Here is a 27,528-nt window from a genome sequence, read left to right on the forward strand (position 1 = left end):
AACTTCAAAACAAACCCAATCTTTGTCCCTTCTTTGACATAAAATCAGTCCTTTCTCGAGATCAGTGGTAGACGCCAAAATCTCATCCAAAAGGAGGGTGACATTGTGAAGAGTGACCTTGAGGATAACATTAAAATAACATCTTGTAAAATAGAAAATCTACATTCATCGACGAATGAGAAACCAGGTCTGCGACCTGAGGTATATGAAAATATAATAGTCATAATAACAATAATAAGCACCTTTCTTCTTCTTGTTATTATTATTATTATTATTATTATAAATGATAAACGTCTTATTTAAAAGTAGACAAATAATTCATTCTACGAATCTAGGAGGCGAGCGCTGGGATATGAAGTAACTGCAAATGCAAAGGTTTACAATGATCTTGGGGTGTTTGAAGATGAGTGAGAGAGAGAGAGGCTTGAGCAGAGTGAAAAAGAAACAAACTACAAGGAAATGAAGACTCTGAAACAGGCAGAGATCAGACGGCATGGGACTTTATATATGCATTGTTTTTCTAACCATAATGGGACACCATTGGAGAATTTTAAGTAGGTAATTAACTGAATTGACTTATAGGTTTTTATAAAGATTTTTCTTGTTATGGTAAAAAAAAAAAAAAAGAAAGAAAGAAAAAAGAAAAAAACAAACAAAAAAACAAACCAAAAAAAAACCAACAGGGCACGTTCACCATTTTTGAGACTGCAGGTCAGTACCATTGTATATTTACATTGTTATGAACAGACCTCCAGCGCTTTTTCATCCTGCAACACTAAGACTCCATCAATAAAAACTTCCATTTCCCTCCTCCCCCAGCCTCCAGTAACCACCATTCTACTTTCTATTTGTATGACCTTGACTGTTCTTGATTACTCCTATAAGAGGATTCACACAGTTTGTGTCTTTTGGTGCCTGGCTTATTTCCCTTGGCATAATGTCCGGGAGGGTCCTCTATGTTCTAGCATGGGACAGGATGTCCTTCCTTGTTAAGGCTAATATTCCATTGTATTATACGTGTAGGCCACATTTTGTTTATCCATCCATCCAGGGGTGGGCTCTTGGGTGGCTACCTCTTGGCCCCTATGCATAGTGCTGCTATGAGCCACGGGTGTGTAACAGATTTGCCTTTTGTACAACGTGGGCTATTATGTGGATAATGGATTGGAGGGGAGCGGCAAACTTAGATCCCGGGGGACCCGGGAGGGAAGCTGTTGCAGGAATAAAGGTGGGTAACAAGGGGGCTTGGACTAAGGTCAGGCATGGAAACACTGAGAAGTGTTCAGAGGACGTACCTGAGAGGTGGGGTCTGAATGGCATATTGATGGTTGAATGGGTGGCTGACAGCAGGGAAGACCGCAAGCCTGAGACGTAGGAAACAGGGAGCTCAGTGCCTGGCACATAGTAATCCTTCCATAAAGATTAGCCACGCTCATTAGTGTTGCCTTTATCCTAATCGTCACTTACTATTCTTTAGACTGGCAAATGCAACATGAGAGGCAAGGCTAGACTGGGTTATACGCCCATAGATGTCACAACATTATAAACAGTCTCCACTGGGCCCTGACCCATCTTTGTTAACAAAGATGAAATCTGGGTCCATTCCTCAGCCTTCTTTCCAATTACTTCCAACAACGGAACCCTCTCCTTGAGTCCCCCCAACTATGCCCTATCCCTACTCATACTGCCGTCCCCCAGTTTCTCATACTTGCCAGGCCTTCCCTGCAGCTATTGAGACCTGAAGACCTGACTTCCTTCTAGCGTCCTGCCCTCCTCTGCCAGCTACTTTCCTACCACTCCCTCCCTCCATTTTCTGTCCCCTCCCAGGTGGCCCTCCCTTATCTCTTCCACCTCAAGGGACCTGTGTGCATTGCCCACCCCTATGTCCTGCTGTTTGGAAGTGCCAACACCAGTGCCACCACCTTCCCACGTCATCGTTAACTCTTCATCACCCCTTCCACTGTCAGCTCAACAATCAATTTCCAGGAGAGCATGTTTTCACCTATTTTTAAAGTGGGTTTCCTTTGCTAAGAGCTTTCCTAGAGTCATGTACCTTTTCTTTAGGACACTTATTTCAGATGATAATTATAGGGTTTTTGTGTGTGTGTGTGAGATTATTTGATTCCCCCCCCAAACCTCCTCTCCTAAGCCCACTCAACTGTATGCTCTAGGTAATGGGGCCCCTGTCAGTTTTTGCCCACCATTTAATACCAGCACCAACACAGCACCCCAACACTTAGTAGGACCTTGACATATTTGAAATAAACGAGTTACCAGAAGCATCATCTCCCAGACATTCTCTTATATTACTCTGTGTCTGTGATTTTCTCATTCACTAAAGTACACGTATTGCTGAATTTTTAGTCGCTACCACACAGTACAGCGCTTTTCCTTTGAGTGTTTCATGAAAGCCTGTTCTTTCTGTTGATTTAAATGGGTAGAATTCTTGAGGACTGAACCACTGCCATATTTATTTTGCATCATGTCTCTTCCTCTTGCACCTCTTTCCAAACATATGCCAACATACCGCAATCTCTGCCTCACGGTGCCAGGCACAGAGCAAGGCAGAGTAAGCACATGTCTGGAAATTGTACTGGGGGGTAGCGAATAAGCTTTTCCATTCCAATTTTATCTGGGATTTTACAACTTCACATTTCTCCTGGATGTAACAGCAGCATTTCATTTCCAAATATTTCCCTGTGTGTTAAATAAAAGAACCTTCAGAAAGCCACTTTTATTAATCATTAATTTGGGTATTTTTAGATTCTTTTTATAAACAGAACTCAATTGAGTTATGACATGTCAGAGTGAGACTAAGTGTCTATGAACCTTACATTTCTGCTATTGACTGTGACACAGCAAAAGTGACAACTATATAAAAGTGACTGACGACAACTTAAAGCGATATTTGATGTCCATCCACTGAGCAAGAAACTGCGTAAGTCGGGCAGAATCTGCAAGTCGGGCAAAGAGAAAAACAATTTGAGTGGACTTTGTGTTTAAATAGAAGTGCCAATTTGTCACTCTGTATTCTACTTTTGTAGAATAAGGTTTGCAAGTATATGGTCAAGTGCACGTAGGAGGCATGATGAAAAAATACGGTAAATGTTTAAATAAAAAAAATTCATTACAGTTAAAGACACATTGCTATTAATTCCCCTCAAAATACTCTCCCCTCACTTTGAACACACGTATCCCATGATTCCTGCCACTTTCTGAAGCAGTTCTGGAAGTCCTCTTTCATGAGTGTCTAGTTGTGCTGTTGTAGCTGCCTCGATGTCCTGAATTGATTCAACACGTTTCCCTTTCATGGTCATTTTGACTTTGGGGAAGAGACAGAAGTCATGTGGTGCCAGATCTGGTGAATAGGGGAGATGAGGGTAACCTGTAATGTTTTTATTTGACAGAAATTGCCGTACCAGAAGCGACGTTGTCATGATAGAGGATGATTGACGGCACACTTTAAAACACACCTTCTCTCAACCATACCTCACACCCGACTGATGGCACCAAATAAGTTGAAACTTGTCACACACTATTACTAAGATTCGACGCTCCACTTCCCATATTGAAGATCCTGCCTTTCCATTGGATGGCACTCGGCAGCAGCATTCATTGTATTTTGTGATCACAATGGAAAGGGTCTGTGTCACACATTGTTTCTGGTACAGCAATTTCTGTCACATAAAAACAGTCCAGTGTGTCCTCATCCACCTTACTCACCAGATCTGCACCGTGCGACTCCTGGCTCTTCCCCAAAGTCAAAATAACCATGGAAGGTAAACGTTTTGAATGGATTCAGGACATCGAGGCAGCCACGACAGCACAACTAAAGACACTCACAAAAGAGGACTTCCAGAACTGCCTCAGAAAGTGGCAAGAAGAATGGGATAAGTGCGTTTGAAGCAAGGAAGATTAGAGGCAATGTGTCTTTTACTGTTTTATATATGTATCTGTGTGTGTGTGTGTGTGTGTGTGTGTATATATATTTTTTTAACTTACACATTCACCGTAGTTTTTGATCACACCTCATACATGGCTTTTCAGAAAACCAAGATGGCAGTGGGAGAGTTTATCCACGTGAGCTCTCACAGTTACCCATGTAGCTACTAATCTGAGACGCCTAATGAAAGTCAGTGCATCTGGAAGGTACATAGGCAGATCTCAGGGTGAGTTCCACCTGTCTGTTACTTTAAGCCCTCTGCACTTTTATTGCTCTCTGCACTTTTATTGAGTGCCTTTTAGTTTCTCCTTCACTAAAAAGGTACCACGCAGCAGTTCTGACTCCCTCACTACTCCCATAACCTGTGCATCCAGGAGCCAATGGGAGCACACACCGGTGGCCACAGAATTAGAAAAGCAAACGTATGTGTTTCCCAAATGATCTCTGAAACAAACTAGCTGATGTGTAAGGACAGGGGAATGTGAAGCTGAACCTGATGCTCCGGCATTCTTGATCCAAAGCAAATAAGTTCCCAGCAGGAGGTCTGGGAGGAAGCTGGGAATCAGACACGCCTGTCAGAACACGGCTGGTGCTGGCTCTACCACACAGGTGTGCAGAACTCCCTGGAGACATGTGGGCCTTTATCTGGGGGATGCTTTTTGTCACCAGAGGCATATGACTACCTTACCTCTGAAGAAAAGCTCTATTAGCAGCATTGCTTAAACTTTGAAAGAGAAGGAGGCTGTGTATGTATAAGCAAAGAGAAGTCTGCTCTTATGAAAGGAGAGACTGCAGTCTTGGACTCAGCAGTCAAGGGCAATTTTAGGAGGAAGAGTGAACTTAAGCAAAGCCCCTCTCACAGGGTATCATTCCCTTCAGTGCATGGCTTGCCTCCAAGAGGGCTGGGGTGGGTTGCAAACGTATCCCATCCCTGTTTGCACACCTTTCCAAGGTGAGTTTGCAGTTTCTTTCATTGCTGTCCATCTATCCCTTGACGGTGACATTAGCTGTATGACTCGCTTTGGCCACCTAGATATTAGCAAATATAATGCAAAACGAGGCTGGAAAATGCTCGTGAGTTAGGGATTCTACTCTCACTGCACTTGAAACTCTGAGACCCATGCTAGCCTGCTCACTAAGCCCAAGCTAGCTCGTGGAGGAGGTCACACAGAGGAAAATTAAAGCACCTTAGAAAATCACCAGCCATGTGAGTAAAACCATTCTAGACAACCCAGTGGCAGGAGTAAGCCCAGGTGAAAGCAGCAGGAAAAAAAGAAAAACAAACAAAATAAAATGCCCAGCTGAGGCTCGTTCATGCTGCTACCACAGAGAAATATGACCTAATGCATGATTTTTGTTTTAAGCCATGAGATCTTGGAATTGTTTGTTACGCAGCAAAAGCTAACTGTTATAAGGATATAAATATTATGAATCTCTGGGATTCTATAGTCTCTTTTATCAAATTTAGTCTAGAGAAGTAGCAAAGAGATGCAGACTGTCCATAAATAACTATAGAGATTTGGGGGCTGTGCTTAATATTCATTTTTAATACTTGTCTTATAGGAAAAGTAATGCATGCACATGGGCAAAAAGTCCACGAGTGCCAAACAGCATTGCATGAATTATCAGTCTCCTCCTAACCTGAAGCCTCTCCTGAACAGTAACTATTATCCGTTCCTTGTCTCTCTTTCTAGAACACATCCAGGCATCCCTATCCATCCATCTTCATACACAAATATGGTCATATAACATACACTGCTCTATAGCTTTCTCCTGTTCCATTTGTCTACATTAACATTTAAATGGAAGGTAGGCTGATATTTATTATCTTTCCATAGTTTCACATTTAGACCTACATCTCATCCTTTAAGTGACCGCTTAACATTAAGGTGTACAAGTTGCAACATGAGATTGTAATAAAATAGACAGAACCCCAGGTAGTATCTGGATACTACCTAGAACCAGCAAGGACTGAACAAAATACCAAGAAAGAAGAGCCTCAGGTCCGTGCCCAAAGAGGAAGCTGATATAGGTGGCCCTTCAGGAACAGTCCTCACCCTAGAGAAGGTGAGCTCTGTGTGGGAGTCAGGCAATAGTGGCAAAAAATTTCAAGGAAGTGAGATAGGTAAAAATGGAAATGGCCACACACACGGGCTTGCCAGCACAGCTCATCCACCATCAGTGCACTTTCTCTCTCCCCTTCTCACCCTCACTCATAATAATTAATGTGTGTTAAGCATCTCCTATGTGTCAGGTACTATGCTAAGTTCTTAGATGCACAATCTCATGTAGCCCTCAAAATAGTCCTCTAAGATGGGTTCTACTGCCATCCCATTTTACAGATGAGAAAAACTGAGACTTAGGGAGATTAAATAACTTGTTCAAGGTCTTTAGAAGTGGAGCCAAGGCCTTCTCTTTGTACCACGGCCGCGGGAGCCTCTCCTTAGCCTTCTCCTAGAACTTCACGGGGCTAAGATAAACCTTGAAGGAGGCATAGCAGGTGCAACAGGGATTTTGATGGCAACTTCCCCTGGGGCCACAACTATTACAAGTGATATGGGTCCCTCTAGATGGATCTACTCGGCTTCCTATGGACTAAAAACATCTAACGGAACCACAAGATCTTTCTATAGCCTCCCACTGGCTCAATGCTTGAAGGACAGTTGAGGTCACTTGAAAGCTCCAATTAGGTAATATTCTGTTGAGGAAAGAATAGCCCAACCCATTCTCAGGAAACTAGAGAACCAGTTTCATCCCTACGAGCCCTCCGTCAGACCCCCAACGTCAAGGACCCAGCTTGCCTTGGCAAGAACACATCTGTCTTATTTACCACTACTTCTTCTGCACCTACCAGGATCTCTGTCAACTATTCAGCGAATCAGTGAATCAGTGAACCCAGAACAGAAGGCAAGTCCTAGGAAGGGAGTGAAAATCAAGAGGTGTTTATTCCCAGTGTCAACAAAGAGCCTCAAGGAAGAATCACTCATTTTCAGAAGATTAAAAAAGCATGTGAAGGGGGGCACCTGGCCCCAGTACAGTACCAATCAGTGCCTGTAAAGTGAAGGTAGGTCTTAGAATAAAGACCACCGACTGACAAACGGGGTTCTTGTCTATAAGAACTTTTAACTAGCAAGACGCACAGACCCACGTCCGAATGGCCTGTACACTTTGTCAAGCTGGATGGAGGGTCCAGGGTCAGACTAAAGGCCAGAGAATAAGACCAAGGGCCACTTGGTTTTAGCACCCACCGTGCCTGAGTGGCTCTGATCAGAAGGGACCCTACAGGGAGGGAAGAAAGAAAAGACAGGGGTACGGTGGGAGCAGCTCCACCCACACCAAGGCACAGGAGGCCCCCGGGTGAATAAAACCATTTCCCAAGGGCTGAGATAAAAGAGCACGACGGTTCCAGACCAAAACAACTGTACAACATGGTGACTTATCTGCTGCACACCTATCAAAGTTGGTTTCATAATCTTTGGAAGGGAGGAGGATGGCAGCATCTTTACATGGGGTCAAGACAGGATCAGATGTTGACGCCAGTCTTGAAATCTTCCAAGACCCTCTCGTCTCGTGTTCAATGCCTCCTCTCTGTGATCCTGCAGTCTCTGCACTTACGCCCCCTGCACTGGCACAGCTTCTCACCTTGGTGCTTTTCTGTGGTTAGTCTCTTAGAAAGAAGGAACTGTATTGCATCCATGAGCACATGGAACCCACATGGTAGGCGCTAAATTATATTTCGGATGAGGCTGACCTGTGCAGACATTCTCACCCATTGCTAAGTACTGGGTATCCGATCACAATTTGGACTTGTTGGTGTTACTGTTGACTTGACAATATCATATAACAATAACATTCATTGCATAACCTCTAGGGAAAGGCTCTCTCTCTCTCTCTCTCTCTCTCTCTCTCTCTGCCTGTGTGCAACAGAGGAGAATGTGTACACACTGAGCAGTGGCAGGTTGAAAGCAGATGGTCATCTTACTGGACGTTTCATTAAGTTCCTAGGTGTTTTGCCAATTAAGAAATGGATGGAAGACCCTGTTTCTACAGTCTCAGCGTGACGATTAGATCTTTAAGAAGAGTTGGCATGACTCAACAGGTTCTAGAAAACGTGCCAGAACGCAGACTTTCAAGAAAGGCCCTCTTCCCTTGTCTCAACCACTGGGAATTATATCATCCACAAATATTTCACAAAAGAAGGAATGAAACACGGCGCTGCTTCAAGGGTGGGGGTGTTCCCATAATAGACATCCTGAGAAAGGCTGAAACCCCTCCAAGTGGCAGCAGATGGTCGTCAGAGAAAGCCCTTATCCAAGCAGAGCTTGTCCAATGCACTCATGCTTGTGGCATTTTTTTACCCGCCTCCTTTGTAATCTAAGCAGGTGACAACTTCATTCAGTTGTTAGCAACGAGAGGGGATCGATTCCCTGTGAATGTCCTAATGACCAGAGACTGGGACACAAACCATAAATGGAGACTTTCGGATTCCAAGTGAAATTATACTTTGCCCTGCGAGACGGCACAATAAATCAGGGCCAAAAGCAGCCAGCATAGGACTCTGGGGCCACTGAAGTGACGTTGACACATTACAATAATGAGAACTTGAAATACCTCATGCCCTATTGATTTTTAGGCTGAATCATTCCCACTGCAGAAGATTACAAGACTCTGTCTTGGAATCATGGCTCACATGGGAGATGCTGATGAAAAATACACCCAATCCAATCAACGTGAAAAGCTTTACTTGTACTTATTACAAATCTAATACTATTGTCGCTAGTCTGTGTGAGAGGCATTTAACCTACAATGGAGGGGGGAAAAAAACACCTTTTTTTTCCTTTTAATTAAAATTGTTCATACCTTTTTTTCACACATGGCTCTTGCTTTGCCCGTACAGTCAAAAGCACCCCAAAGAAACCAGGCACAATGGCTCAATTAGTGCACAAAGGGCAATTTCCTTATGCTTTTCTAATTCCAGGGTAGCTTTCAAGTTCCCTGCATGACCATATCATTTTGAAGAATGGAAAATCATGTCCTAACAACCAACTTATTTCCTAGTCAATAGGAAAAGATGCATTCCACCAGCATCAAGCCTCTACAGTAAACAAAGAATGCCTTACTGATCTTTCCTTTTTCCCTGAAAATTGCTCCATAGAGCTCAATAAACACAGTTGTGGGAGGCCAACTGGTGACATAAGTTAATTACTAACCTGTCACACAATCAGAGAATGGTAATAATTTATTTTCACTGCTGCATTAACCATAAGTCGCTTTCTGCCAATGGGGTGTGCTGGGGGAGAAGGTGCTAGAACATCGCTGCTTGCTATGTACCCTACAAAGGGTTGTGTCAATATTTTAGTTGGGAGATCAGATATAAACTGTGCCACTGCTTTTACTGCATGTTATTCTGGCTGTAATTCAGAAAGTAATTACCCTCATATCTTGGCTTTTGAAAGGGGCCGAGCAGGTAGGAATAAACAGTCTTTCCTCCATAGCACTCTGAAAATATTATCTAATTATTACGAATGCAATTATTACATAGCTTTACCAGGATTTAACACATAATAAACATCCTGGCATAATCCATTAGTAGCATACATTCTTGGAAAACGTTTATTGATGTCCTAATAGGGGCCAGGCATTATGCTAGGAATGAATTAATTACATATTATTCACCTGTTCTCTGACTTCATAACCTATCATTACAATCTAACTGGTGAGATGAGCAGCTGCAGGCAAAACCGATGTGTCTAAAACGGCCTGAGTAGAGACAAATCCTCACATCCTCTGAGGCGGTGGACTGAAATAAATGAGTGGCATTTAGAAGCCAACTGGTCTTGCTTTTTCTTCCCCCATAGGTCCTGATGGTTTGTCCTCTACTAACTTGATCTGTTGATGGTTTACTCTTCCTGAAAATATGTATTTCTGTTTATAAAACTCCCTCAATGCTACTATTTCATGAATGTTACCGACCTCAAGGGTAGCTAGCTGGAAACGGTCATCTGTGGACATGGCTACAGTTGAGATCTAGGTTCTTCCATGTGTGGTTAATTCATTTATGGATAAGAATGAAAGCAAGGTGATGGGTGTAAGGCCTTTATCACCCTCGTGGTGATAAACAGTTCAAAAATTGGGATAACGGAGGTCCCTGGGATCGGGCCACACGCCCTTACTCTGCGGCAGCACGCCAAATTGCTGCTCTTACGTCTTCACAGCCACTACTTTCGGCAAGCCTCCTTCTGGGGTTCGAGAAATCTCTGATCCCTTTATTTACAGAGCTGAAAAAAAGTAGCTGAGAACTAAAGAGCTTGTAATGTTGGTTTGTAAAGGACTCCAGGCTCGCTGCCACCTTTCAACAGTCTGCCCACTTTTCACCCACCTGTCCCAACGAATGTCGCCCTGACAAGACCTGGCCTGGCACGCACTGGATAAGCGTCTGGTTTTCTAGCATCAGTGATAAAACAGTCGTCACACATGCTCTTTACAGACTTACTCTGCCTGTGCTCAGACCCAGTGTCTACTGAGGACGAGCTGTGTGATTGGGGGTAAATTATGGACCCAAACAGCTCCCTCATCTATAAAATGAAGACCAGGGCTGCTCCTGCCACAGAAGATGCCGGGGAGGGTTAAATAAGCCAATCAACGTCCAGCACTTCCCATCGTGCTTCTCAGACATGGTACCCTATGCATTTTAGCTGTGATGTTTTCCCCTAAAACCATCAGGCTGAGAGGGCTTTGCTGTAATTTTCTGAGCTCAGTTCAGCAAGGGCCAATGTGACATGGCGACAGTTTTAGGGAACTGTGACTCGGCTGACATGTTCCCGCGGACAGCCAAAATGGAGTCCCCTCTGATTGTTTCTGTATGAGCAAGTCTACAGCATGGCTACGAAAAGTCAGGCACCGAGAAGCAGTTCTAGCTGCTTAGAAACACACACCGGCTCTTCCAGCAACACGTATGCCTGACACGCAGCAGTCTCCCAATTCTCTTGTTTCCACGAACGGTGAAATGTCCCATGAAGCACGGGAACAGAGAACAGATGAAATCAAGTTCCAAAACTTAGATAACACCACTATTGCCTTTCAACCTGGTCTCTGCCACACTTACGTCGACAATCTGCTCGATATTTATAGGGCAGAACTCAAAGAGCACATGTCGTTTATAAATGCGGATTTAGTCAAACCAACGCTGGAGACCCTGCCTCCCGAACCCCCCTGGCCATTCTGTACAACACACGGAGCAGCACATATCTTTCTTGTTAACATTTCATGGAATCTTTCCATAAACATACGCTTGTTCCTGTCATCAACATTTTGTCCTGTCACTGCAACAGATGGCTTTACACTGGAGCATATGAAAATATTAAATACTTTATAAGCCCGGTGGAAATATGCAATGCCTTTGGAGGAATGAGGCACTCCGTGATTAATATAAAGCGGCCCTGTAGGATTCTGTTAGAAAACAGGTACCTTTAAATTGTGTTGTGAGCAGAAGTGGTCACCATCAATTCTGCATCTTCCCTGAAGGTAGACAAATGACGAGGGGCTCGGCTTGCCACGAGACAGATTTGGGCCACGCCGAGCGGCAGAACAGACTGCTATCGAGAGCTGTGAAATATTGCAGTGCGTAACCAAGGGAGGGTTGTGAAATCTACTTCTCAGAGATCTAAAAGCCAGAAGAAGCCTCCATCTGGCTGAGATGGTCAAATCAAGCAAGCTTAATGACAGAGCAATGGATACGGGAACTGACTATTCTATGCCCACAATGCCGTTTAGTATTTCTTCTCAGATCGCATTGATGGATGGTTACCCAACCACGTGAGTGCTGCCATCTCAGCCAAGGAAGAGGGTGTGACCGAGAGATCGGGGAATGGGGTGCGGCTCCCTGAATAGTGGTCAAAACGAGGGGTTCTCAAGCCAGACTGCCCCCAACTGGGTCACCTCGTCAAGTGACATAAGCACGTTGTGCCTGAGTCTGCATCTGTTGCTGAGGATGACAAGAGAGTGCACCTCAGAAGGCTGTCAGGAGGACAAATGAGTCAGCATACACAACAGGCTTGGAACACAGTCTGGCATATGCTGGTTGCTACAGAAATGCTGGGCGTCCTCTAGAGTTAGCACTATGTTTATGTAGAAATAAACATTAGGATGTGGGCAAGATTTTCTATTTTTCCTTTTATTGGTTTGTGTGCAACTGGCATTGACTTCCAACGGGCAAAGCGTATTCATGTTTTCTAGTATGTGCGTTGAGTCAAAAATCGCCAAAGCCCACTTCTGGGCATTTGTCCCAGAGAAGAGAAATGCCTGCTCACGCAAAACTCTGTACACAAATGTTCACAGCAGCTTTGTTTGCGATGGGCCCAAACAGCCCAGATATCTCTCAACAGGTGAATAGTGAAGCAAACCGTGGTACCTACCACCTACCATAGCATATTACTGAGCGATAAAAAGGAAAACAAATGATTGTTGTATGTAATAATTAGGTAAAGCGCCAGGGTATTATAACACGCCAATGCCAAAAATCTAAATACTGTGTGATTCCACTCTTACGCCGTGTTTGAAATGGCCAGAATTTTAGAAATGGAGGACAGATTAGTGGTAGACAGAGGTTGGGGATGGGGGTAGGTGTTGGAGAGACAAGGTAGCTGTGGTTATGAAACAGATCCTTGTGAGGCAAAGGATCACATCTGATCTGTGGTGGTCAATTCATGAACCTACAGGTGAGTAAAGTTATGTAGAACGAAATCCACACATACAAGTGAGTGCTAGTCAATCTGGGGAGATCTGTATAAGGTCGGGGGGTACCCCAGATGTGATGCGACACTGTTTGCAAATTATTACAACTGGGGAAACCTGGGTCACGTGAACTAGGGATCTCTCCGTATTCTTTCTTACGGCTGCATGTCACTCTACAGTCACCTCAGCGGCAAAAATTTCTATCAAACCATTTCCAAAGGCTGCATGGTGAAGACAACACTTTCAATCCAGTGGACTGACCACCAACCTGCTCCCTGTATTTTTCCAGCATGAAGCAAACACTGCTCATTAAGACCCCACCCCAAATCTCTGTAGGTGCCTTGTGAAACTATCTCCTGAGTACAAACAATATTTTTCCTATGTGATGACGCTTAGGTTACTCTGATTAGTTCTAGGTTTTGGAGGTTCACCTGGTATGTTGAAAGGAACTGAAATCTGCCCAGGAAGGTGCACAGGTGTCTGAAGCAATCTGAACAGCGCCTGCCTTTCTCTGAAGTGTTTTATTATTCTGAGCTGGGCCCACTGAATCTCCCAAGGTATGAAGTTCAGTTCGAGATAAAAATATTTTATCTGCCTTTACAGCAAATTGAAAGGCTATATAAAGGGTTTTGTTATTGCAGTGTTTTCATAAATATATAGTACACATCCTTCACCGTGGGAGAGGCAGCCCGAAATACAATTTTCCTGCACAGCCATTCATGTGGCTTGCACAGGAAGATGAAATGACCCAGAGATGAATAAAAAAATAATAGTATACAACTTTTAGCAGCCCACCGTGGCTGACAGACACACGCAGCTGACAGGAAAAGGATCATGATTTTGCAGTAGCTCCGATGAATGACAAGTGTCTGCAGCATCCAGAGGATGTTGGGTTCCTCTGTGGCCAAACCATTACAGTGAACACTTAGCTTCACCGTTTTCAGAAATTGCCAACAGCCAGCCATGCCATTTCCGAGTGCATACCCGACCCCACGCCTCAGCCAGAACATAATTTCAAATCAAGCCACTCTGAGGTTTCTTTACGTCCTTTGAAGTCCCTCTGAAGCACATTTTCAAAGCAATTTGGATCGCCGATGTCTACCAGACAGATCTGTGTCGATAGCCAAGCTGACCTATGTGAGCTCGGGGAGGGGCTGATCACAGGTTGTTTGAAAAACGGAAGCTCTTTTTTTTTTTTTTTAACAAAGTATTTTTTTTTTAATTATCTAAGCGCATGTGTGTTGAAAATCAAAAGGAACAGAGGTATAATCTTATCTAACAGCTTCACTGAGCTATAATTGGGATACAAAATAACTGGACACGTTAAATAGCTATAATTGATATACAAAATAACTGGACACGTTGAGTAAAATTTGATAAGTTTGGATACACGTATCCACCCGTGATAGCATCACTACAATCAAGGTAATGAGCACATCCATCACCTTAAAAGTTTCCTTGTGTCCCTTTGTGAGTGTGTGTGTGTGTGTGTGTGTAGAACACTGAACATGAACTCTACCCTCTGAACAATTCTGAAGTGCACAAAACCACCACGTTAACTGCACGCATTAGCCTTCCCAGACGTACGGCAGGCGTCACGAGCTTATGCCTCTTGCACAATCTTAAAAGTCAAACTTTCTGTTTCGCCTTGTTCTTTTCCTAATCACAGTCCACAGGAACCACAACGGTACATGCCTTTCACCGGCCCTCCGTTGTCTTCACAGCGCTGCCATGTATAGGAAACATCCACGTGCATACGTCTGTTTTATAACAAAGTGTCCCGGACCCCGTTCTGAAGTGTGGACTCTTCTGCAACACTCAGGCATCGTTCCAAGGCCACGCAGACCCACCTTGCTCCTGGAATCCAGACCCTACTGTCGGGCAGTGCGTTTGGTCCAGGTTTTCCTCCCACTGTACGCTATGCTGCACTTGACCAAGATGCATCCTTGCAACCTTGAGCAATTGCAGAAATCCTAGAGACGTGAACGCTGGGGTCAAGGGATATGGCAGTTTTTTCCAAAATTTCTGCACTGTCTTCCACAAGAGAATGTACCAAGTCACACTCTCTCCAACAAAGTGTACAAAATGTCTAACAAATCACATATATTGTTTTTTAATATGATATGTGAAATATTTATATGTACAGATCAAGCTTTCATGGGCATACAAATATATACATACACACACATACACATATATGTATATATGAATATATTTTCATACACTGGCTGGTATTTACATTTATTTTTCTGAAAACTATGTTCATACGCTGGCCATTTTCCATCTGTATCATTAGTCAGTCTATCTATCCATCCATCTACCCATTCACCCATTCACCCATCCGTCCATCCGTCCGTCCGTCCATCCATCCATCCATCAATCCATCCACCCACCCACCCACATATTCAGCCAAGGTGATGAGAAGGTTAATCCCAATAATCACAGGGACCTCCTAGGACTAAACAAATCTGATCTATGCACACGTCAGATTCACTTTTCACCCATGTTGGAACAAAGATTCTTATGATTTTGAGTCAAAAAGAGGAGGGACATGAAGTCATCCAGTTTCAAATTTCATTACCAGTCCTTCTACTCACTAGCTGTTGGTAACTCTAGAAAAATCATCTCAAGTCTCAGTCTCCCTCCATGAAAAATGGGTATCATAGCAATACTCACCCCATAGAGTTGCTGGGTGTATTCAATTCAATAACCCATATCCAGATGTTAGACCATTGTATGGCTCATTGCAAATCACTAGACAGTACCAGAAATAATAATAATAATGCATAATTCTATATATTGAGCAATTACCAAGTGCATTACAAGAAAACTCGATTTCTTTTTCTATCAGCAGCAGCAGTTGAAGCTTGAACCACTTAGACCATTGATGTAACCTGTACATTTTCAGTTCCCTGGGCACATTTTATAAGAAGGATTCAGCAGAAATACATTTTCCCCTTGTTGGATGCACTCTTTTTAATGGCTCACAAAGTTTATCACTGGTTGTCATTATTTTTAAAAGCAGACTCACATTAAATGGAGAAACATGTTAGATACCAACTCCACTGGCTATGGAATTAAAAGGACTATTTTAAATCCACTTTCCTATTCTTTTTTTTTCTTTTAGCCAATTAAGCTATATATATATATGTTATATTACAATTCTTCTTAGTAAAGGGATGGGTGGGTTTGTACTTTAAAGGGAAACGGAAACATTTCTTGAAGATAAAATATTGGCAAAGAAGAGGCCGATATATATATTAGCACTCGAGACTAATAGACAACACCTACAAAACCTGATCGGATAGTCTTAGCTCTGTGAGTTTATTCCCATTTATTTATCACTGAACAACCAATTCTGGTTTAATTTTAAACCATTTCCTGAACCAACACTTAGATGGAATAGGCCAATTCAATGAACTGTATTAAAAAAAAAAAAGTGACAATAATGGATCCAACATCAGTCTTTTGACAGTTCTGAAATGGGATTCACTCCTTGCTTTCTTTGTGTAAATATGAGTTCATCAAGCCTGAAATATACAGGAAGAACCGTAATGATTTCCACTTGCAGCTTAGTTCCCAGACTGTCCCAAGGTTGAGGGAGGGTGGCTTACGAGCTCCTCTCTGTCTGTGGCCTTGCTGGACAGCCAGACCAACAGTGTTCATGGGTGGGGGTGAGGTCACCCTTCCCTGTCATAACAAAAATCTGTGCCTTACCAGTCCTTTCTGCGGCTCTGAATTTTTGAGCTTTTTTGTGGAGCAATGCACAAGGGTCTATGTACCAACACTTATGTAACGTAAAGTTTGCGTCAGGAGGCAGAGGAGGCAGCTGGCATGGGACTGACCGTCTATCAGATCGGTTGTCCAGACTTCAGTGTCTTCTTCCTCCAATATTTTGTCTTCAAGATATAAAATGTTTCCCTGTAAAGTACAAACCTATCCTTCCCCTACTAAGAAGAACTGTAATATAACTTTTTCCATCCATTCATTCATTCATTCATTCATTCAACTAAAACGTATTGAGGGTCTCTATTCCCATCTTGGTTGTTTGAACAAGCCATGTATGCATGTTTAGTAGCAGACTTGCGAGATCTTTTCTTCCTCTAACGCAGAATAAAGAGTGTCACACTGGCACTTCTAGTTAAAAATCGGCTCAAATTGTTTTTCTCTTCAGAGGTTATACTACAAGCTGGAAATTCGACAGAGGATGAGATAGGTGTGGTCATTCCCCTGGTGTAAATAAAGGGAAAATAAACAGAGTGGTTTCAGCGAGATCAAGTGGGTCATCAATATACCCGCACCCACCATGTCCCGCTTGGTACGGACCACACCCGGCTCCCTAGAAAATTCTAGAAGTGCCAGTAAACCAGTTAAGTTTCCTGATGACCTCTTAGGTGATCCAGTTGAATAAATTCTCTCTCTAGTTTTCCAATACCCCAATTAAGTAGGGACTAAAACAAAGGTCATTCACTCTGTGGATTATGTCCTTCTGAATATTACCATGTTTCCCCGAAAATAAGACCAAACCGGAAAATAAGCCCTAGAATGATTTTTCAGGATGACATCCCCTGAACGTAAACCCTAATGCGTCTTTTGGAGCAAAAATTAATATAAGACCCAGTCTTATTTTCAGAGAAACACGGTATGTTTCCTGTTGGTGGTTTCTGTTGTGGGAGGAGGCCATGTAAAGAGATTTCACAAGTCCTGACCCTGGTTCAGTGCATATTTAGAAGTAGGTAAATAGTGTAAAATAAAACTGTGGGCATTATCATTAAAAAAAAACACACACACACAAAAATGTAGTTTTCTTGATGAAACGATGAAACTAAAAATGTCTTTTGTTTCAAAACTCAAGTGAAGATGTTACCTACACAATTATGCACCTGTGCATTTTAGAAACTCAATTTATTAAAGATGATGGCACGGTGGTTAGTAGCACAGGCTTTGGAGTTTAAATCCCAGCTGTACCACTTAGAGGCTGTGTGACCTTGGGAAAATTACTCAACTTCTCTGGGCCATGGCTCTCTCCTTTGTAAAAAGTAGATAACAGCAACATCAACACCTTGCACTTGCGTTAAGGAATAAACTAATCAATATTTTAAAGCATTTACAACCGTGTTTGGCACATATCAAACATTATTTAAGTGTTTATTAAATAAGCAAATAAACCTATGTGTCAAACCCTTAAAAATACAGAGAAAATAATGGTGTTTGAAGGCTGACAGGGGAAGAAGGAAGGTTCAGAGAATGACTGCTGGATGACTCATTTGAGTGACGTTGCATTCCTCTTCTATGGACATCAGTACTACAGAAAGTTTTGTTTTCCAGCACTTGTCGGAGGTAACCCTGAGTAAATCAAGCAGAAGCAGGTACTGAAATCACAATGACCCATGCCATATTTATAAGGAAAGACGCCAAAGTAGGCAGCCATAAAATGTTAAGTTCGATGGTAAGAAAAGATGGGCCTGCTAATTTTGTAGCACGATTCTATTCATAGTATCCAATCGGAGATTTTAAACGTTTTAATAACCAAAATTCACAAACCTTATCCATTGTCTTGAAAAATCAGAGTATGTAGATATTAGAGCACCACCGATGTCGTGTAGGCAGCATTTCTCAACCTCAGAACCATGGGCGGTATAGGCTGAACAATTCTTTGTTGTTTGGGGGGAGAGAGCGTCCTGTGCACCCTACAACGCTAAGCAGCATCCCAGGTCTCCATCCAATAGATGCCAGGAGCACCTCCTGCCCAAATGTTACAACCAAAATGTCTCCAATATGTTGCCAAATGTTGCCCGTGGAGAGGAAGGGAGTGAGAAAACTGCTCATGGTTAAGAACCACTGGCTCAGGGCATCTGTGAAGTCCCAATTTTGTGTATCTTTCTAAATTCAGAGGAGTTCATTTCAGTGGTATCTTGGTATACTGAAATCTGAAAGACCTGGCGCTTAATTGCTTATCCTGATTACAAAAAGATCGCTTCCCTGTCTCTAAATTAGGCATAGCAATACCTACCTTGCAGAGTCGCAGTAAGGAACCAGAGAAAATATGGTGGAGGTCCCAGGCCAACACCTGACATACAGAGGCTGCAAGTGCCCAGGGAGAAACTGGCATCACAGTGTGACTTCCTGTTGATGTGTGATGCCTTCGCTATCTTCACCATCCTCATCATGACCATGAAAATGGAAGGCCTCTAGTTATACACGCAAATAACTATACTTGACACAACCAGTACTTGTATCTCATTAGCAAAGAAGCAACTGATTTCCCCATGAGTAGAGATTTCAATTAAACAACAAAGAAATATATCAGCAGTCGTGTAGCAAATGCAGACGCAGAATTATCATGAAGAAGAAAGGGAAGGAAAGGTTGGCAGCGGCCTTCCTAATATACGGTTCTTAAGGGGTCCTCTTTCCCAAGCAGACGTCCGGCATACAGGCCACCCTGACTCACGTGGGTATTGCTGGATTGACAGTGAAGGAGCCGGTACTGACCGAGGCCTGACTTTCTGATGGTCTGTGTGTGTATACGCTCTGTGCGATCAAGGCCCAGCAAAGCAGGCTAGAAAATGTACCCCACTAACCAAAAACTGCAGGGAATTCAAAGCAGCTGGTCATGACTACTAATTTCTCTGTAAGCAAAAAAGGTCCATTTTAAAGAACAGTGAGCTTTGGCTCCCTAGGTAAACACGAACCCAGAATTTCAGACGTCAAGTCTACAGAAGTAGAGGAAAAGTAACAGAGATGCCCACCATTGCATGAGAAAAATATATATATATCGTGCCATCCTGGGGACGTGGATACACTATTCCTGCTACAATTATATTATTGTTTGAAAAGTCTGCTCTGGCCTCCGTGACACCGGAACTAGCTGAAAGATTATTCACCACCAATTAATGCCAGGGAGCTAACAACTGCTCTTCTTGCTTTTCCTTTAAACCCAACTGAAATAATTTCATGAGAACTTGCAAATACAAAATTGCGTTAAGACCGTCCAATTAATCCCATTTACCTTCACTACATCAAAGTCTTCAGACTTCATAAGCAAATGTAAAATGGCGGCCTTCCAATACCCTATAGGTTATGCAAACACCTAACCAGAAAGAACACTTTGAAATTTTTATGGAGCAGGAAAAATTGGAAGTGTATTAATCTAGGCAGGGAAATTGGGCTTTTTGTCATTTTTAATTGCTTGAATTCATAACCTAGTTTTGCTGAATCAAAAACGAGTCGCTTCAAGCTGACACAAGGTGTTTCAGCTTTTTTGGGCACATACACAGGCACCCCACAACTTTTCATATAAACTTTATATCTATTAATAAAGACACACTCCGGAATACTGTTTGGGGCATTATAGTTACTGAATAATTAAATGTAAAGGTTGCCAAGGCAAGTCCTGTGTGCTAAAAGCTGACTTTTACAGATTTCTTTCTTTTAGTGTCGTGCAAGCAGAGGGGGCATGGAATGGATACTAAATGGTCAGGACTGCCCTTTTGTCATATAGGATTCAGTGCAAACAAATTAAAATGCATCACTAAAAACTTCTTTACGTCCTTATTGGCTCCTGTTTTATGATTGCTCATAATACATGCAAACGCTCAACTCTGCATGAAAATAAAGGCCGAGAAATGAAAGGACAAACATGCAGACCCACAAATGTGTACAAAGACCTGCTGTGTCACCTACGACATCCTGAAGTTTTCAGATCGACACCAACACTTTAAAGTGCAAAAAACTTTAAGGGCCCGTGCTGCTTCTCCTGATTTGCTTTCACGTTTGTTGGAAAATCAATACAAGATAAGGAATAACATTTCATCAAGGGACTGCCATTTTCATTCCTCCAGCATTACTTTCAAAGAATTTACTCCAACCCTCTCTGCAATAATTTGGATACTTTGTAAAGTTTTTGCCTGTGAAGTTTTGAAAAAGCTAAAATTGAAACATAAACGAAATTTAATAATGAGTTTTACTATTATTTCATAAATGCTGCCCCTCTTTTGAACCATATTCCATTCCTCTGGTACTGCAACGTTGTTCAAACACCTCATATAAAAATTATAAATTTAGACAGAAAACAAGACCGAAATTGTCTTTCACTGGACACTGCAATAGTTATTTAGCTCGAGATTGACGCATCCAACAAGGTTGTCTGTAATCTAACAGAAAATGGTAAGGAGTATTGTCTCTGATTTTCATATAATATTCTCAAAATAGGACCATATATTCTCAAAATCTCACAACTATAAAGGAAGGTGATTGTTGTTAAAAGCCTTTACCTGAAATCTAATTCAAATTTTGTGTCATACATGTGGAGAGAGAAAAAAATTGAAAAAAAAAAGGGGGGGGGGTAATAAACTATGTTTATGGTACTTAAATAAGCTGGCCTGTTAAGTCAAGGCTGATGGTTATATCTACTACGTCCAAGAAAATACATATTAAAATGAATCCAGGGTCTAAAACTAAGACAGGTAATAGGGAAAATAGAAGTTTGAAGTACAAGGTTATAGAAGACACGCGTGAAAATATGCTGAGCCCAATAAAGTTACACCAGACATGGTGCCCTGTTGAAAAAAGCAATCCTTTGGTGGCAACAGAGAAAAGACCCAGCTTGTTTCATGTAGTAGAGGCATTCTCCAAGGGTCTGCTTGGTTAAAATGAAATGACAAGAAAAGTTTGAATATTCATCTTTCTATATGATTGGTGTACAGTGGATTGCCTGATTCTGATTAATTCTTGGACATGAGCAGAGAATACGAAAAAGGAAAAAGAAAATCACGTTCTGATTATCCCTCAGGCTGCGAAACATTTGTTAAAATAAAAATGTAGTAGAAGATACCTGAAAAGCTGTCCCTGTTCCGGGTACAAGAATAAAGACAGACAGATGGACAGAAATACAGGTGGATGAGAGAGACAGGGGGTGGGAGAGAAGAAAGGAAGGGAGGGAGGGAAAGAAAGAGGGAGGGAGGGAAAAGAGAAAAGGCAGGCCAGCAAGGGAAGGTGAGAGGAAACCTTCACCGGTAGGTAATACTCCGTCCACTCCTCAGAGAAGCAGTTTTCTCTTCATAATCTGTGAGTATTCTCCTACAGAGCCACCATCGGCAGGTGTGGGGAGTGTGAGTGGGCAGATAAGAGTTGAAAAACCTTGCTTCTTGTACGAAAATCATGAATGCTGCCTTTGTGACCTATGAACGCCGGTGGTAAACAGCTGTCACCGATTGACTTTAGTTTACTTACTTGAAGAACAGCCCTCTTCAAACTTAAACGCAGTGAACCGCAAAGGCAAGTTACGTAGCCCGTGTCACAAGCACACTTATACTCACGCCTTCCAGATTATTAAAGATACATGTTGGTAAAAATAGGCAACACACGGAAAAAGATTTCAGTCTTAAACCAAACAATTTACTACCCAGCTACCCAGAGAAAGGATTACACAATCATTTTTGACCGCCTCCATGATAAACCGCATTCATTTCTGTGGGACCAATTTAAACCATGTAAACAATGAGTAAATTATGAGACATCGAAAGATACTCAGAAAGTGACTCTGTTTTTAGCCAATCATTTAATAAGCATTTTACTAAGATGATCTTGCCAACAAAACTTTTGGATTCAGAATTCCCCTGGAGACCCTGTTAAGTGGGGGGGGGGCACAGACAGCTCTTGCCAACAGAAACAAGTAAAACAACCAGTTTCACTCTAATCTGAAAATAATGGCTAGAGGAACAGGCTGCGATTGAATGAGTCGTCGACTCTGATCCTCCCAGGCTGATACATGTCGGATTCAACACTTTGCATATTTTTAAAATGCTTGCCAGTTAAGTCCACCGCTTTGGAAGGCAAAGCACATTTCCCCCAGTTGATCTCTTAAAAAGGGCACCTCTTGTTTCATTTAATAAAACGGCCCCAGAGCCTATTTCTCAAGTCAAAGCATTTGCAATACTGTCCATTTCATCTCTCTTCCCTGGGAACCAGGAGAAGCAGAGGAGAGAGTATGCCAGCGCAACTAGCATGGTAGACATGTTTACACACACAAACACACACACACATTCAGTGCACATGCCCGCACACGCACACGCACGGCCCCTCGGAACGTGAGCCCGGCAACTTTGCAAATGCACGGTCCACCTGGCCAGTGGTTGCATCAACCTCGCGTTGAAAGCACCGCGCAGCTCTTGCCAAGCCCTTGCGAGCGAGCCTATTGGGACTTCCACGCCGTTTCTTACAAACGCTTATTCCTCTCTGGAAATAAAGTTAAGCGGGTCCAATGAGCATGGGCAACGAAGTTCCCCCACGAACTTCTAGTAGGTAAAGAAAATCGATTCATCCCCGGGCTCCCCAGTCACTCCAGACGCCCCTCACCCTCCCCAGGAGGCCCGCGCCCCCGGTGCGCAGCGCGAACCTTGCGCGCAGCCTGCACGACGCTCCCGGGGTGGCCTTACATACCGCGGCTCATTCACGCGCTGCAAACGCAGCCGCAGCCTTGCATCGCGGCTCCGGTCTTCCAGTATTTCCGCAGCCAGGAGCCTATTCTAATCGGCAGTCCCGGAGGCGCACACGCCGCCACCCTCTCTGCGTGCACGTTGGACAGCGGCTGACGGCGGCTTCTCTGCCACAGGCAGCCCAAAATGTCAATTTGCACACTCCTCCCCTCTGTCGTCCGCCCCCGGTCGCCGTCCCTCTTCCACCCCCTCCCGCGAGTCAGTGGGCTTCAGGAAGCCTTTGCATCAGCTGCCAGCTCTCCATCCCTGCCTCTCCCTCTCCGCTCCTTCCCTGACAGCGTTTAGAGCCTTCTCCTCCCGTCTTACCTGAACGGCATCTCCCACGACTGCAATTAGCTGCCAAGATTTCATTGTCGCCTGCAAAAGTGCCTCCTGGTTCCTCCCGGGAGAACACGGGAGAAGTCCGAGGCAACAGCGCACGGCCCCCACGTGCTCGCAATGGAAATGACCAGTCCCGGGCCGTGCGCGCCGCGCCGCGCTCGCCCTGGCTGCTGGCAGCCTGACACCGTCGTCGCCAGCAGGTGCCGAATATGCGGAGCGCGCGAGCTAGGAGCAATCAGGCAATCAACGCGGGGTCACACACAAAGGGAGGCCACCGAGGTGCCAGGGACGCTAACGCGCGCCCAGCCCAGCCTCCTGGGCCGCCTTGGCCTCGCCGCCAAAAACACTCGCCAAATTGGACGCCCGATGCTTTTGCAAAGTCTTGAAGCCCTGGGAAGGCGGTGGAAGCCCAAGCTGCGTGGGTCCCGCCTCCACGCTCCCCGAAGCGCGTGCAAAGCACCGAGCTGGCAGCGGTACCTCACCGCACTCCCTCCCTCTCTCTCCTGCACGTGTCCCTTCTCTTGTTCTTTCAAGCATTAAATATGTACCACATGACAGAATAGGGCACCTTGCTCGGTCCTCTGAGTCCACACTTGACAACCAATTTTAACTCACGAGCAATGAAATGTCTAAAGGCAGGATATAAGCACTTCCAATTACTTACACTACTCCTGCATTATTCAAAATGTCCACGGGACAGTATTTACGACTTCCAATAATGCTACTTCCCACATAAATACTAGTAAAAGATGGAAACGCCATCGCGCCTGCCCTTCCCCCAACGCGGCTGACACGCTTGGCTCAGTGTTTCCTTGGAAAAGCGGTTGTACTTTTTCTAGTAAGTTACAGTGTGGTGATGGCCAATCTCCTGACACATTATGTACCAAACGAGAGTGTTGGAAAGTTTGAGCCTGCTTTGAGGAGGAAATTATCCACCGTGCCCTGTTGGACTTTAGTGATCACCTTTAAAATGTATTCTATTTACCTTCAAGGAACATGACATCCAAGTAAATTTCCCATTTTCACCCCAAAAAGCTCACAGAGATCTATGATTTTTTTCTTAAATAAGTGGAAGTGAGTTGCACAAGAGCTTAGCTATCCCGGGTCTAAATATGGCTTTGTAAAGAGTGAGCAATGGATTGGCTGGGGAAGTGAGTCTTTTGGATGTAAAAAAAAATTAGGTTTTTTTTCTTTTTTCCTTACAGTCAGAACTGCAAACTACATGTACTAAGATGGCCTTCCTTTCTCAAGCACTTATCAATTGGATGGGAGGGATCTAAATATAGAAGAAAAATTCATATGTGTGTGCATATATATATATATATATATATATATATATATATATATATATCCTATATTTGATTAACAGTGAAATATTCATTGGCTTCCTGTGTCATCTTCTTGAATACTTTATTTTAGTTAAAGCCCTTGTGCACAACTGATTAGAATTTTATATATCAGTAAGCAAATTTTAAAATGCTAATAAATCTTTCAGATATTTACTTTCACATTTATTACAGCTCCACGTCGACAAGCAATATTTCCAGGGTTTTTTGGAACATGCCAAGTCCTTACATAACCATCATCCATCTCTGTCACACCAGTAACACAATGAGAAGAGTTTTATTTTTTTACCCCTTCTATGAATTAAGGGTGTTTTTAATATTGCATTAATGTAGTCATTCTTGTGGGGTTAAGAAGAGCTTATGTGTGTGTTTCCTCTGCCTGCTTTGCCTGGGCAGTGGCATTTAAAGGATGTTAAAATAACATTAGGTAAAATTTCCTTTCACAGTCATGATGCAGTGTCCTCCCTGATTATTTTAACAGTTAAGGTTTAATGTAACCATGTATCCTCTGGTCATGGTTTTCAATGGCATCAAGCAAAATAGCCAAAGGTTTCTGGACTTTTGCATAACCAGGCAGGTTTCTAGATGTATTGCTTAATCAGACCCTGTGTAATTATAGAGATATACAAATGTGAAGTATTAGTATACTCTGCATGCCATCAGAAAACTAGCATTCTCGGTGGAATGACCTGATTCACAAATCAGTTTACAAAAGCAAGGTTATTCTAAGTTAAGGATGGTGGGGGTGGTGGGGGGAGAGATAGCAAACCCTAATTACAACCCCATTTGTCCTCCTGTTCCCTGGCACATATGGCCGTTTAATCACAGAGTGTGACAACCTTGGCAGATGTTGCCAAACCTGGTTATTGATATAAATTGCTACTCTCGTGTGTAAGTGCCCCAGCAAAGAGTTAAAATAATGTCTGTACTCACCCAAAGGGAAATAAAGGTCCACACTACCATCTGTGGTGACAAGACAAGATGATACAGAGCTAAGGTCGTTTCCTTGTTCCCACTCTGAGGAAAACAGCAATGGATGAAACCCCCTCCCCCCCAAACCAAGAACTAGAAGTCTCCCAGTGGACATATAAATTGATACTGTCAGTCTGGAAACCCATTTACTCATCTCTATTAAAACGGGAAATGTGCACACCTTATAACAAAGCAGTTCCGCTTCTAATGCCCACCTTAACAAAACATATGCATGACGTATGCTGATGGATATAATTGCACCACTGCTTGTGGAAAGAAAAGATGACAAACTAAATACCTATCGTCATAAAAACAGGACACATCCTACGATGGAACACTATACAGCTGTGAAAAGAATGGACTAAAGCTACATGTGAATGACTATAGCTATATAAACACGGAGATGTATAGAAAGAAAGGTATCTATAGAGACGACATAGTACAACCACATGTACGTGCGTTTTTCAGTAAATTTAAAATTTTGTGTTTCTTTTTCAGTAAACATAAAAATGCAAGTTTTAAATGATTCATACACTATGATACCTTTTATGAAAGAAAATGCACAAATGAAACAACAATATAGGTGTTCTATAGACATATACACATATTTGTGGATGTATGGACAATGTAGAAAATTCAAATTTTCATGTCCACAAATGGAGTTTTATTGAACAACTATGTCCCATTTGTTTACATGTTGTCTGTAATTGCTTTTGCTCTATAATTGCAGAGTTGAGTAGTGATGACAGAGACCAAATGGCTCACAAAGCCTAAGATATTTCCTATCTGACCCTTTATAGAAAAACTTCTAGAAGAATGGGCCCCAAATTCCCAATATTGTTGTCTCTAGGGAACGGGTGAGGAGACAGGGGCTGATGGCAGAGATGGTGAAAGATCTAGTTCTCCTTTTAAGATTACTTGTTAGTTTTATATTTTTATAAAAGGCAATGTGTGTGTTTTATATACATAAAGTCTTTAAATATATGTATTATATATACATATATATACACTCATATATATACAAATAAAACATATATAACGTTTTAATTGCGAAGTATGTATATATTTGTATACACACAAAGAAGATACGCCTTCTTAAAGTTCGTATGTGAATAAAACCATTAAAGACATACATTTCTATAACATATTTATACATATATACAAAAATATACACGCATATGGCTTGCTTTGACTACAAAGAGAATGTGTGTATCATTTTAAAACTGCGTGTGTGTGTGCATGTATGTGTCTATCCACATATATGCAGACACACATATCTGGAAAAAATAATGGGCAGTTCTTGGTGGGAGAAATATGGGTAGTTATTCTTTCCTTCCTTGTGATCTCAGGCATTTGTCAATTTCCCAAACAGATGTACATGTAAGAAAATGGTGGACACCCCTGGCCCTGTGAGTCGTGACAACTGCCCCTGTGCCAGGAGCATTTTTCTCACCGGGAACTGCCGTGTCTCTTCAAATGCTGAATGATCAGACCTTCACCACCACATCAAGGTTTCGCTTACACGCACCTAACATTTCTGGAAAACTCCAGTATCTAATTGCTTCTTCGTAGGAAAAAAGAAAAAAAAAAAAAACATTGCTAAGCCTCAGTGCACTAAAGATTTTTATAAAAATCAATCTTAGCCTTGAAGTAAAATATGACACAGATTACCTTCCAGCTAGAAGTTATGGTAATGACCTACCGAGCTATGCCTCAT

General features: G+C 42.7%; 1 protein-coding gene across 33 annotated transcripts in view; it reads right to left on the reverse strand.

The window, feature by feature from the left end:
• Positions 1-27,528, reverse strand: part of RBFOX1 (RNA binding fox-1 homolog 1) — a 1,997,160-nt gene that overhangs the window by 1,011,202 nt on the left and 958,430 nt on the right. For 2 of the 33 annotated variants that reach the window (XM_074323065.1, XM_074323068.1), the window contains exon 1: positions 23,117-23,273. The exons of 29 other annotated variants lie outside the window; for them this stretch is intronic. Coding sequence is in view for 1 of the 4 variants with exons in the window: in XM_074323055.1 (XP_074179156.1) it covers positions 23,479-23,523 (45 nt within the window). In the remaining 3 variants the exon portion in view is untranslated. Of the gene's footprint in view, positions 1-23,116; positions 23,275-23,478; positions 23,879-27,528 lie in introns of those variants that run through there. 2 more of the 33 variants (XM_074323055.1, XM_074323057.1) reach the window with 2 other exon arrangements.

Source organism: Rhinolophus sinicus, linkage group LG18 (genome assembly GCF_036562045.2).
Source record: "Rhinolophus sinicus isolate RSC01 linkage group LG18, ASM3656204v1, whole genome shotgun sequence".
Taxonomy (NCBI): Eukaryota; Metazoa; Chordata; class Mammalia; order Chiroptera; family Rhinolophidae; genus Rhinolophus; species Rhinolophus sinicus.